Source organism: Crinia signifera, chromosome 7 (genome assembly GCF_055691185.1).
Source record: "Crinia signifera chromosome 7, ASM5569118v1, whole genome shotgun sequence".
Lineage (NCBI taxonomy): Eukaryota > Metazoa > Chordata > Amphibia > Anura > Myobatrachidae > Crinia > Crinia signifera.
In genome coordinates, this window is record NC_139223.1 from 119,773,443 (window position 1) to 119,787,235 (window position 13,793).

At 44.8% G+C, this 13,793-nt stretch overlaps 1 protein-coding gene across 1 annotated transcript in view; it reads left to right on the plus strand.

The window, feature by feature from the left end:
* IGFBP2 (insulin like growth factor binding protein 2) overlaps positions 1 to 13,282 on the plus strand; it is a 61,619-nt gene extending 48,337 nt beyond the window's left edge. The window contains exons 3-4 of the mRNA XM_083153684.1: positions 3,053 to 3,193; positions 8,420 to 13,282. Coding sequence (XP_083009810.1) covers positions 3,053 to 3,193; positions 8,420 to 8,575 — 297 coding nt within the window. The 3' untranslated portion in view covers positions 8,576 to 13,282. The remainder of the gene's footprint in view (positions 1 to 3,052; positions 3,194 to 8,419) is intronic.
* Positions 13,283 to 13,793: the final 511 nt, after the last annotated feature.

A 13,793-nucleotide genomic window follows, 5' to 3' on the forward strand; every position in this document is an offset into this window, starting at 1 on the left:
CCAAAATAGTGTGAAAATGTTAATAAATCTGCCCCTATACGGAGACCGTAGCAAAACTTTCTTGGAAAAAAGCTGAATCTGCTACATTGTTGCATTTTCTATGCAGCTTCAAATATTAATGTAGAATACACACGGGGCGACTTCAGCCCCATGCGAAGCGATGTAGGTGAGCACAGATTGCTCAGCACACAGCACTGCCACACATGCGATGCACCAGTGATGTGTGCTAAGTGATGTGTGCGGACCACTACCACCTGTGATGAGAACACTAGTGATCTAACTAGATTCAAACTGTATGCAGTATAAATCTAGTCAGGTGGGGCCACACTTCCCCGTCGCTCGGAATCATACATACGGATGATCTGTGCTTAATTTCTAGCCATTTCACTTATAAATAGCCTATTTTTTATCATAGGTTTATATATGTGTTATAAATTTATACTTTTCAAATCCATCTACTTGTCGCTTAAAAATCTTAAGGAGCGCTGCTATTCTGTGTTTTTTTATTCTGTTTATATCTTGGGATCTGTCTAATCCCTCTACCAGGCCATTATTCAGGGCAAATGTATGAATGGTCAGCAGCGCCACTAGCCACTATTGCAACTATCAACTTTGACAGCTGCAGGACGGCAATGCCCTATCCCCACAGCGGGGACAGCTGCTGGTTTCGGGCTGCGCAGGAGATCTTGCATGAATAGCGCCTCCTGATAAGGAGACCTGCTCTATGCTCTCAATGCCTCTGGGTCTCCTCACTGCAACCACCGTGTCTCCTGCTTACCAATGGCGCCGGCCTCCACACCGCAGCTGCCTGACCTCCTCCTTGCAGATGCCGCATCTCTTTTTTTGGTACTTGTGTATTAGCCGGGTGCCCAATTAGCATACGTACGCAGGCGTAGGGTAAGCTACACTGTCTGCGTAGTCCAACAGCTGCCTAGTGTAGTTAGCGTAGTGACTCCACGGCAGCTCAATGGCTGCCTAGCGTAGTTAGCGTAGTGACTCCTCGGCAGCCCGACTCTGTCCCCGGAGTCCATGGCTCTGTCCCCGGAGTCCATGCCAAGCCTAGTGAGCGCCTCTCACACAGCGCCGGTAACCACCAGATCCCATGCACTGGCGCACGCCGGCAGAGAGGGGATCATGCAGGCGCCGGCGGAGAGGCGCTCCAGCTGTTTGAGATGCAGGTGCGTCTCAGACACTCCTGCGTCTCAGCAATTATTAGCACGTGTGCCTCATGCATAAAGAGGGTATGCTGGCGCAATTGCGTCTTTTGCACAATAAAGGAGACATTTTCAAACCCCCACTATTCACGCCAGACCGAAGCGTGGCGAGCCCAGCAAGGCCCGTGAGGCGACGCGTTACGCGCCCTCCCGACCTGTTCATACCCCCACTATCCACGTCGGCGTAGAATTGATTTTATAAAGTGTGGCGAGCGCAGCAAGCCACTGAGCCGAAGCATGCCGAGCGCAGCGAGCCCCGCGAGGGGACGCGGAACACATGAAGTAATCCGCGTCCCCTCGGCACGCTTTGGGCTCGGTGGCTCGCTGTGCTCACCTCACTTTATAAGATCAACTCCACGCCGACGTGGATAGTGGGGGTGTGAACAGGTCGGGAGGATGCGTAACACATCCCCTCGCGGGGGCTGGAGTGGATAGTGGGGGTGTTTCAGGAACACATTCACACCTGCCTTCTCCTCTGTCTTTGGCAAGCTGAACATTGTCACAGGTTCTGCAGCCATTACACTGTCACTTCACCTTTAGCTATGACAGGGACACTAACTGTCTGACTATGCTGAATCTGACAGGGACGCTCGTGGGAACACTACGCTACTTCTGACTGACTACGCTAACTAAGCTGGCTCTGACTGGCTATGCTAACTACGCTGGCCACGGGAACACTACGCTGATTCTGACAGCGCCGCTACGCTAACTACGTACCGGGCGACCGGCTAATACACAAGTACTCTTTTTTTCTCTCATGCTCTTACACGCACTCGTTCCAGTAAGGGAAGGGGGCAGAACCACATAACTTACTCCAGGTCAATCTTGTTCAAAGGCAGAACTTCCCCACTCCCCACAGAATATCAGAATGCCATAAGAGTATATAGCTTAGGGTTGCCTACCCTCTCAAAATGGTCAAGAGGCTCCCGAAAATTGGTTCTGCCCCCCCTCCTGTAAAGGTGGGCAAGCTCCCTGCATTGCCGTCAGTCTCCTGCAACCCACCCACCCTCTGTGGGAACAATGACAGGAATTGTGTCATTGTAGCCCCATGGGGGGGCACCAAACTCCAACTGGCCTCCGGGTGACTGAAATGAACTTATGTCTCCGTCATCAGCCCTGTCAGCCCAGGTAGCTGCAGAAACCTCGCGCTACAGTGACCAATGCAGTGTGGTCATGTGTGTGGGGTCAATGATAATTGCAACTGCAGCTAATTAGACCCGTGGCTGTAACATCCTTCATCTTTTAGTGTGACAGACCCAAGAGCATCATCCAGTGGTCGGTGCCATAGGCAGCTAAATAGAGCATATAGGGAAACTGTGCAGTGCTGGTGGAGAAATATATAACTCTCCAGTGATTTAGGGGAGTATATAACTGTGCAGTGATATTTCAAGGAGTATACAGTATATATATAGTGCATACCTCCCAACTGTCCCACTTTTAATGGCGGGGCTGGGCAGTTGGGAGTTCCTCCAGCCTGCCGGGAATAGACGCTGTGCGCATGCACACAGCACCTATTCAGAAAGGCAGAGGGGCTGGGAGCATTTCCATGCCCCCCATAGTGACAATAATGTACTGATTCAGCCTTGCTGAATACGGGGAGAGGGAGCTGTGAAGACAGAGATTGGATGTAGGAACAGATCGGGACTGGGGGTGGGATTGAGAGTTTGTGGACTGTCACAGCTCAAAGTGAATGCAAAAACTGTCACAACTCAAAGTGAGTACATTGCAGCAGCCATCATTTTGATGGGCTTTTACCTAGTATATGTATAGTTTTGCACTTGTTACAGGAGGAAATAACATTTTGCAATGACGTCACTGGTTACTCCTGTGTTTTACAGAGTCTTTGCCAGCAACAGCTCGACCTGGTGTTGGAAAGGATTTCTTCCATGAATCTTCCTGATGAGAGAGGACCCCTTGAGCATTTGTATGCTCTGCACATCCCAAACTGTGACAAGAGTGGGAACTTCAACCTTAAACAGGTGAGTGATACATCTAGATGGCTAACCTCTAACCCAGACCAAATGTTTTGTAATTTGCGATTGTCAGCTGGCAGCAGTCTCATTTAACCCAACACAATGTTACTAATTAACAGTAATAATTACAATAAATCATGTATAACAAATAAAGGCTTTAGGGCCAGATGCACTAAGCTTCAAAAGTGATAAAATGGAGAGTGATAAACAACTGACCAATCAGCTCCTGTCTGACCTTTTTCAAACACAGACTGTGACATGGGAAAAAAAGGGGGTTGTTCAGAGTGCGCTCAAATAGCCCCACCTAGCATTTGCATACAATCGCAATGATATTACAATCACAATTATTCTGGAGTATACTGTATAAGCACTTATTTTCGCGCGGCTTTAATTTTCGCGATTTTCGCGAGCCTTCCGTAATCGCGAAAATTAAAGCCGCGCGAAATATTTCCCTCCCTAAAGGCCGCATTTATCATTCTATAGCGATCCCGGCGTGATGACAACGCCGGGCATCGCATTGCGGTATCATCTGATACCGCAGGGATTTATCATTCTGGGGGCGCAGGGACAGGGCTCCGATAGGAGCCCATCCCTGCGAAGCCCTAACCCGGAAGCCGGGGAGTCAGCGCATGCGCGGTTATGCGCTGACCCCTCTGACCGCACTGCCCCGCTCGGCAGTGCGATGTGTAGCCATAGGCTACAATGGGCTATCGCCATATCAGAATGGCGATAGCCCAGGGGTGCGATGCCGGGCTGCCCGATGCTGATACATCGGGCAGCTTCGCATCCCCCATAGAAACCTATGGGGGATGCGACCGGTAATTATTCGCGAAATTTTCCACTCGCGAAAACGCAGATTCCTTCATTTTCGCGAAAATTACTACCCGCGAAATTAAGTGCTTATACAGTAATTCAGATGTTGTTCCTCAATAAAACGCAGACTTCATATGAACAATCTTTCTTTATTAAAAGAGACCAACACGTTTCGTCAACACGACTTCATCAGGGGCAATGCCACTCATAAAATAATTGATACGGAAGGGTAATCCTTACATAGAACAATTTGTATAAAATTCAATAAACAGTGGCAGAAAATAGTATTCCAAGAAAAGTCATTCAACGGCCCACAAGTACCGAATAAGTGATAACACCGTATCAACAGAGTAAGATGAGCCCACTATAGGGTGGGTATTTTTAAAACATCCTACACTCAGGACACAAAATTTTGCTCCACTGCAGGTGTACAGACTGTGACATGGCAGGTAGGAGTTGATTGGCTGGCTGTTTATCAGTCTCCATTTTATCACTTTTTGAAGCTTAGTGCATCTGCCCCTAAAGGCCCCCATATATTAGTAAGATTTATCTGACCTGTAAATTGCATCTGATTTCCCTTGAACTTCCCCAGCAGCTTCCCAGGAGGCCTACATACAATTTGACACTTGATGTGCCGTTTTATACATCCAATTTGCGTCAGATAAATCACATGTGATTTATCTGACGCAGTGTCATGTGATTTACAATGCCACACAGCCTAGCGGCCCTGAGCCATCGGCGGAGTCCCTGATCCTAGGCTGTCCCTATGAGCCCACATTCCCTGTTTTTTAACACAGGATTTTCTGGTAATCTGTCAAAAATACATTGTGCTGGTAACCACATATACTACAATACGCAGTGAATCAGTAAGTGAATGAGGGTGTCAGGGATAGCGGATGGGATGCTCTAACATCTGCCGTACCTCTCCGCTGGCCACCGCATTCTTACTAATCGCATATGTACTAACAGTTGGTAACGCAAAGGACAGCTCTTGCGATAAGAACTGTCCTTTGCTATGCAGCACTGTCCCTGAACTTCCAGGTCTGAGACCCGGGAGTCAGTCATGCGCATGCTGAGAGGGATCCGTGAAGGACCCATCACACAGCACTGCGTAGAGAAGCCCATAGGCTTCTCGCCGCAACTGGCATTTCCCACTGCAGCGGTGCCCCGATGGAGCGGCTTTAGAGCATATGAAAATGTGGTAAAAACCCTGATAAAGGAGTTTCTACAGCATTTTCAGTTTAGAGCATCCTGCCCACACAGAAAAAAGAGGAGAAAAAGTGGCAGAGGGGGTGTAAGGGAGCCAAAGGGGGAGAAAGAAAAGAGATAGAGGGTGTCAGGGAGAGACAGTGCCAGGTAGAGACCATCAGAGAGAGAGAGAAAGAAAAAAATGTGGAGAGGAGAGATAGAGGAGAAAGAAAGGGCAGAGAGAGCAGGGCAATAGAGAAAAGTTCCATACACATGGAGCGATTTTGTCGATGTGCGATTTTTACTTAATATTGCTCAGCGACCAAATTGCAGCGACAAACGAGACACGCTGAATGGGAAAGCCACGTGTCGCACAGCTGGTCGCTGGAGCACACTCTTAGTGACCGTTGCACTGTACACACTGAGCAACCATATCTTCTGCGATATGGGCTTAAATGCCCCCATGTGTACGGGGCTAAAGAGAGGAAAGGGATGGGGGAGAGAGAGGGAGGGTAAAGATAGAGAGCGGAGATAGGATGGGGGGGGGGGCTGAGGAGGGGGAAGGAAAGTGGAGCAGGGAGATGAGGTGGAAGAAAGGAGTGGTGGGATAGGGGAGGAAGGGAAAGGGGGAGGCATGGGAAGAATGGAGAGGGGGTAGAAGGGAAAGAAGAGGGGGAGAAGGGAGAGGAGAGAGAGTATGGGTTTGAAAGGGTTGTGACAGGCAGACAGGGACTGTGTGTGTGTCCTCCTCAATACAAATGAATTACCTGTATACATCTGACAGTGCTGGGTCATTTGCTCTCTCTCCTCCCGGCGCTGGGTCCCCTCCTCACCGGCGCCATGTGCCGTTTTCCCTCCTCCCGACGCTGGGTGCCTTGTTAGATCCTCCGCACCCCGGGTTCCCCACCCACGGGTGCCTTGTTTCTTCCTCCCATCGGGTTCCCCGCCTATGGGCACCGCCGGGTGACTCGTTTCCTCCTCCACGCAGTGTCTCCAATTGGCTATCTCGGGTCCCCCTGGCGCAGGCTCCGGGACTACCTCTGCTTCTCCCTTTTGGCAGCATCTCACAACTTCTGGCCTGCACACTACCCCTGCAGACTCATAGCCTGAAAGGGAGCACGGGACAGTGATATAGGGTGCAGGGGACTGCCTGCTGGGACCTCGGCCCCCCCAGCCGCTGGGCCCCATAGCAGCTTACTTATTATATTTAATATTTACTGTATATATGCACCATATAGAGACTCAAGGTGAACTACAAGCACCAGCATGCACATGGATGTGCCATAAGTGTGTACTACAGTTGTCCTTCAGTTATAAATGCTGGGCCCCTTCAAAATAAAGCTGGTGTTCCCTCAGTTTACTAATATAAGCATAATGCTCTTACTGTATTTGAATAAAAAGTGCTCCGTCACCTCCGGGCTGAATTCCAGCAGCATGCGGTGTCTGCGCGGCTCTCTGTGGACTGTGTTAAATTCTTCTAACACTGGAGTCTACAGAGAGCCGCGCAGGCAATCAGGTGCCGGAGCTCAGCCCAGAGGTGACGGAGCACTTCTTCTTTTACCGTTCAGTGCTGTCACTACATTGTGACAGCCTGACAAGACGCTGCGGCTGCTTCTCTCCGGCGGCCATTTCCGGTGACGTACACGCACTGCTGGGGGGGGTCCAAACATATAGATATATCGGTTCTGATACATCATGGGTGCAAAAGCACCCACGATGTGCCCATGATGGGTCAGATTCCGATACATCTTATGTTCTGCAGGTCCGACGCCCTGATCCGATCTGATGCACACGGGACCCCGCATCAGATCAGATCTGATGTCAAACACATGCGATTTTCAGCCGATTTCACCCGATTTATCGGCCAAAAGGGCCGAAATCGGGTGAAATCGGCCGGAAATCGCATAGTGTATGGGGCCTTTAGTCTTCTGTTCCTAAGATGATGTATCCTTCCATTCCATCAACCAAGATCTTCAGGTGTTCCCCATGTACCTTTTATAAAAGAAATAAGTGTATGAATCTTACAGCAATTAACCACAGTTCTCTATGTGAGGGAATGAGATTTTAATTTAAATCATTTCCTGTATCCCTCTAAATAATGAAAAATTCCCCAGACCCTAAAGATCCAGAAAAGGACACTGAACATCACTTTCCGTGAGGCTCAGAGAGGCACCCAGGCCATAACATGTATTATAAAATTAGAACAATACAAAAATATTTAGTTTTGACTTGATTTTATTAAAGTATGAAAAAATAATAGTATAAAGATGTGAACAAAAGTCATACTTACATTTCATGGGCATTTCCCCAATTTAGGGAGCGAATCAAATGGGCAAATTATCGTACACTCCCCAAAGCAGCACTTTTTCTGATGTTGTATGGTTTCTTCACTTGGATCAATGGCACCAGCTTCCTTACAATGAACTTGTCACCTACACACAGCGTAAGCAGACATTTTGTGGGAGGAGCATATATTCCTGAGAATCAGGCCTAGCAGGTCCATATCACCCTGTAAAACCACCTTAGCATGACTACCTAATGCTTAACCACTCTATACTTGGCAATAAACATAATAAGATATCTTGTTTAATATGTTCACAGAGATCTGCACATGTGCGGTAGACTCTGGTACAAAGGCAGAGTGTACAACATTGCAGTAGTTGCCAGAGCCACCAGAGAGAGCAGAGGTTTCCCACAAGCCTGCACATGGGCCCTCTCCTTTCTATATATGCCCTAGCCACCAGAGTCACCTATCGCTGGTAGAATGAAGAATGAACAGTGTCCATCGATTTCGGCATAACCAGTGTTCTCTCACCGGAGAACACTGGTGCTGTCAGCTCGCTCAGGACACAGCGCTGACAGCTCACGCTGTGTCTGGGCTGTCAGCTCTGTGTACTGAGTGACAGCGCTGGGTGGTCAGCTGACCTAGCATAGCTAGAAAGCCTACACATATCGGCATGTGTGTAGGCCCTATAATAATCAGCCAAGCACCTGTGTTGGCTGGCCACACCCTTTCTGGTGACTGAACAAACCCCTAAAGGATGAGTCCCCTATCAATGCATTCCACCGGTGGGCCCTTCATACCCCACCCTGACATTGGTGGCAACACCACTACGTGTGCTAGAAAACTGTGACAGCCGTAAGTTGTGAAATATGTCATGTTAAAAATTGTTTCACATTTACTGCATGTTTATTTATTCCCAATTCAATTCATCCCACTTTTTCTCACAGTGTAAGATGTCCGTTAATGGTCAGCGTGGAGAGTGCTGGTGTGTGAATCCCACTAGTGGGAAGACTATCGTTGGAGCACCCATGATAAGAGGGGACCCTGAATGCCACCTATACTACACAAACACAGAGGATGAACGCAAGTCCCGTGCCCAGTAATTAGTTACCCAGGTGGTCACCGGCACGCTTCCAGCTAATATCACAATGTCTGTATTCATGCATAGAGGGTTGAAATGACAGGATAGTTTTGAAAATGGGCTGTTGCCTTCTTAGCTCTTTGCCAAATCTTGTATCAGAACTTGTGGCACTTATGCCAGGGCACCATGCCTGAAATTATTTGCAAGGTTCCGTTTTCTCAAAACCATCCCAATAATAAAACCCGTCACTACACGAAAAATTAAGGGCAATTGGATAATTACATAAAGTAAATCAGGCACCTTTGTTCAGGTGACCCTGCTGCTGGGCTTTAAGGTGTTGTTTAAATTTGACATTTTCCAAAATCTAATGCACTTATCCAGCAGATATCAAATCATTATAAACACATAGTATAACATAACGGAGTTGCATTGATTAAAGTGTCAGTTTCTTGGCCACATTGTTTATTTCAGGATTGGAGGAAGAAATGTGTAGGGGCTTATTACACACGTTGGTCAATCACAGAACAGACATTTCATTCATGTAGTACTTAGAAGCTATATCACTCTGGGTTTATTTCTATTTTTCATTATTTTTGGCAAGATTACTTGCCAGTTTGGACTGTACACTGACAGCTCTAAGTAACTTTACCCAATTAACCCCCTCATTTCATTACATGGTGATTGTGCTTAATCGTGTCATAGCAAGTGATCACAATCATATTGCAAACGAAGGTTACTGAACCTTCCACAAGATGCAGGTCTAATAAACTCTGCAATCTTTAAAGGGTGAGGGTAATATGGGATAATGTATTCCTTTATTTTGCCATGAAAATGATACCGCTGTGACCTTACAGTCATTTCTGTTATCAAGCTCTGAGTTTTCAGCCTCTGGTGTATATTATTTTCCTTGTACAGATGTGTCCCAACAACGTCTGTCAGTTACAACATGTAATACACCAGATTTCAGGAAATTTACAACACTTTTCAGCAATCGCTATGACAAGGTGTTAGGCAAATAGCATCTGCACCTCTATTCTGGGATAAAAGGGAACATGATTTAGGGTAGGCATGTCCAAACTATGGCCCTCCAGCTGTTGTGAAGCTACAAGTCCCATCAAGCCTTGCCACAGTTTTGCTATTAGGAAATGATAAAACTATGGCAAGGCATGCTGGGATGTGTAGTTTTATAACATCTGGAGGGCCACAGTTTGGCCATGCCTGATTTAGGGAATAGATAATCCCCTAGTCGGGCACTTTTTAAATGCTGCTTTTCATTTTTATGTAAACTTACTGCACAGTTAGTGATTAGACAAAGACAAGTTTTTATTAAACTGCAGGCATGTTTAATCCTTTCTTATGAATCTGTAAAGCCACATATAATACAGATATATTATGTATTTTACCTTATTAACAGTTTCTGTTTAAAAAACGACAGTATATACCTCTATATTTGAAAGTATAAACCAGAAAGCAGGGCTGCAATGATTAGTTGGTACACAGAATGCAGCCTGGACATGCCAGTAGTCCGGTATATATTTGTACTTGTATACAAACTAGCTATAGCTGCAGATCACTTAAAGTACAATTACATGATTAGAATGTGATGCAGTTATTACTACTTGTTATAGGATTGACGGTGATCGGCAGCTGTCTGTATATTTACTATGCTCTTTGGTGGATTTACATTAATATAAAATGATACAACAGAACAAAAATGTCAGGGGGCTTTAGGATACCATATCACAATCTGTTTAGCCCTTGTATATTAAATAATTTGTATCTTCTAACAAGTAATTCCATTGAACAAGGTCTTAATAAAAAACAAACACACACACACACACACACACGCACACACGCACACACTGGCCCTTATTCTGGTTCATTCGCAAAGGCAAATTCTGTATCAAATGGACAAAACACTGCAGGTTGGGCAGATGTAACATGTGCGTTGAGAATTAGACTTGGGTGGGTTATTTTGGTTCCCTGCAGGGTAAATACTGGCTGCTTTATTTCTACACTGCAATATAGATCTCACCTTGAAGTAAAAACCCACCCAAATCTAATTCTCCCTGCACAAGTTGCATGTACCCCACCTGCAGTGCACATGGGGCTTTATTCTAGTTCACTCTTTCTGACAAAATCCTTCTTAGATGGACAAAATTAGATTTGGGTGGGGTTTTACTTCAAAGTGAGATCTATATTGCAGTGTAAAAATAAAGCAATAATGTAAACTATTGCCCTCAGTTATAACCAGGGTTCCCTGCAGTGTGGTTCCATTAGCTTTCTGACAGGACATTTAAAGTGCCAAAAAAAGCCTTCAAATCCTTATCTTAGGTACTTTAGCGCTTATACATCTTAAATGTATACATTTTCTGTTCAGCGTTGAATTGCTGCTTTTTAATGATCATTCCAAAGATCTTCTATTATCTGTTTAAATATATTCTGTTATGTTTTGTGTTCCCGTCCCGTGTTCACCTCTTCTATTAAATGGACATGTACAGTCCCCTGGGAGGAAGGGCAGGAGGATTATGTGACAGGGATCCAGCCCATTCTAATTATTTCTAGACAATCACAGTATTTAAAGGGACACTTGTCTGTGAATATCTATTATGTTTTCAGATTCATTTTGTGTTGCATATATAATGCTATTTCTATTATTTTCTGCCCGACACTGAATAATATTATCGGTCCATGTGATGACCAATGCATTTTAGATATTGACCACTAGATGGCACATATCTTACTCAGTTACTCAAATGTATGTTAATTTCCCTATGGTGTTTCATATTTAAATAAGAAGTTTGCATGCTAATACAATTGAAGACGAAGAAGAAGAAAATTAACGATTACACAGCGATATGGGATTATTTACACTTGTAATGTGTTGAAATAAATGTTTAAATGTTTCCATACAGTAAAGACAGACATATTGTTTGCTGAACCAATACTCAGCTTATCAATTCCAGAAGAAACCAGTGACATCACTGACGCATGAAGCACAAAGTGCCTTGTCATCTAACAAAGCATCGTATGATCACATATGCAAGATAAAAACATTCCACCAAATATGGAAATATGCATGCATCAAAAATGATAATATCAGTATCTCACAAAAAAAAACGACATAAAATACACTTACTAAAATGCAAAGCATACGTTAAAGAAAATGTATTACTTTATTATGTAACTATCGCAAAAGAACAACACAGGTTACACCAACAGCTTCCTAAAATGCTTCTAATAAACAAAAGTGGAAACACACCCAATATTGTAACAAATAGGGCCTGTGCAAGGTTTTTTCGACACCTAGGCAAAACGTCAGGTTAATACACACACACACACACACACACACACACACACACACACCAATACTGACTATCCAGAACTTGGGTGACAGTTTGGAGGTGGCATCTCAGAAGATCGACACCTGCCGTTTGCAACAAGGATGTCTCTGAGTTGATAGTCAAGGCCCCCCCCAGACCCTAGGCAACTGTCCTAAAGGTGCATACACACTAGACAATTTATCGTTAATGATATGCATGATAACGATATATATCATGCATATATCTCATGTGTACGCAATATATCGGTAACGATTCCCCGCACCCACCATTGTCTGTACATTCAGCTCAAACCTGATTGTATCGGCAATAACAGCATGTTTGTCTTTGTGTCAGCATGACCTCACTAAATGATATTGTTAACGATGTTGTTCAGTGAGTGTGCACTATATGGTTTGCCTGGGACACAGAGCATATGGTATAGTGTGTTCTCAGCTTGAAGCTGCCTAATGGTAGAGCCGGCCTTGGTGACAAATAAACATAGTTACACACATATCAGCCAGTTACAGTGCCCCATATTGCCAGTTTGCCTGCACTCATCTACGGAGCACAAACCAAAACTTTCAGTGCTGATCATGTCGGAAATGACAGTTCTGCAAATAAATGTCAGATGTGTTGCTTAAAACTCAGCAGAACTCTTAAAGGCAAAAATTGGAAAGAAAATCATCCCCATCACCTGCCCCACTCCACGTCCTATGAGCAAATGTATAGCTGGTCACCTGGTCAGGATCGCCACCCATGCAACATATAATATGATCTATAATCTGCTGCAGTTTTTAGGCTTGTTGAGATGATTGATGATAAATTAAATATGATTGTGCTCATGTGCTGTATCGGATAGAATGTAATACAGCTATATTGGGACCATTTCTCCCTTAGCTTTGTTAGTGCATCATTGTGTATGACATTCCAGCTTTGGCTGGTGATCTGTAGGTTCTACAACTTCTGGGTCACACAGTAGAGATGTTCAGACAGGATGCCTATGTGATAGATATACAAATTCTTATTAAACACTTATTAAGAGCTCATCTGAATCAGCGGCTTTCAGTCCTCAACTATAATGATGCGCTACTGCTTTTCTTCCTCTAAATGCCACAAAGATCAAAGTTTTTTTTTTTTGTCACTGTCATCTTATGATTATATGTACTATCTTGTGTTTTATATGCTATGTACCGTCTTTTTGTATTGTTTGTATCTATATATTTTATGGGCGTTGCAGGATTCACATGTATTGAGCAATTTAACCAGGTCACCAAACAAAAGTAATTGTTTTCCACCCGCTCCTCACCGTACCATACAGTATGAAGTGAAGGATGATTTATGTGGACCGTATAAAAGGACATCTTGTTACATTTGTTTATTACTTAATAAACATTGAAGAAAATGTACACTGTGTATTTTTCTTTCATTCTTGGTTCCTATGTGTTATAGTTAAGGATCTGTTTAAGACATTAAAGGACTTCTGCCCCTTCCTTCAACCCCCCGCCTTGTACAGTCCATAATCCCCTTTGTGGTTTCCTGCTATCCTGTCATTCTGTGCACACTATCAGCAATTTACTGATATATGATAGTCACACTCTTTCGTGCTTCCAGGTATGTTTTTCGGGTTCTATGCCTTCATCATACCCACAGTGGTGTCATATGATTCCTAGGCATCCTACAGCAGGCATTCCCAACCACGGTCCTCAAGACACACCAACAGTGCAGGTTTTGTAGATATCCAGGCTTGGGCACAGGTGACTTAATTAGTATCTGAGGGATTCTGATTAAACCATCTGTGCTGAAGCCTGGATATCACTAAAACCTGCACTGTTGGTGTGCCTTGAGGACTGTGGTTGGGAATGCCTGTCCTACAGTATATGCAGGTGATTTCCATTCTACCTTAAATAAAATCTCTTA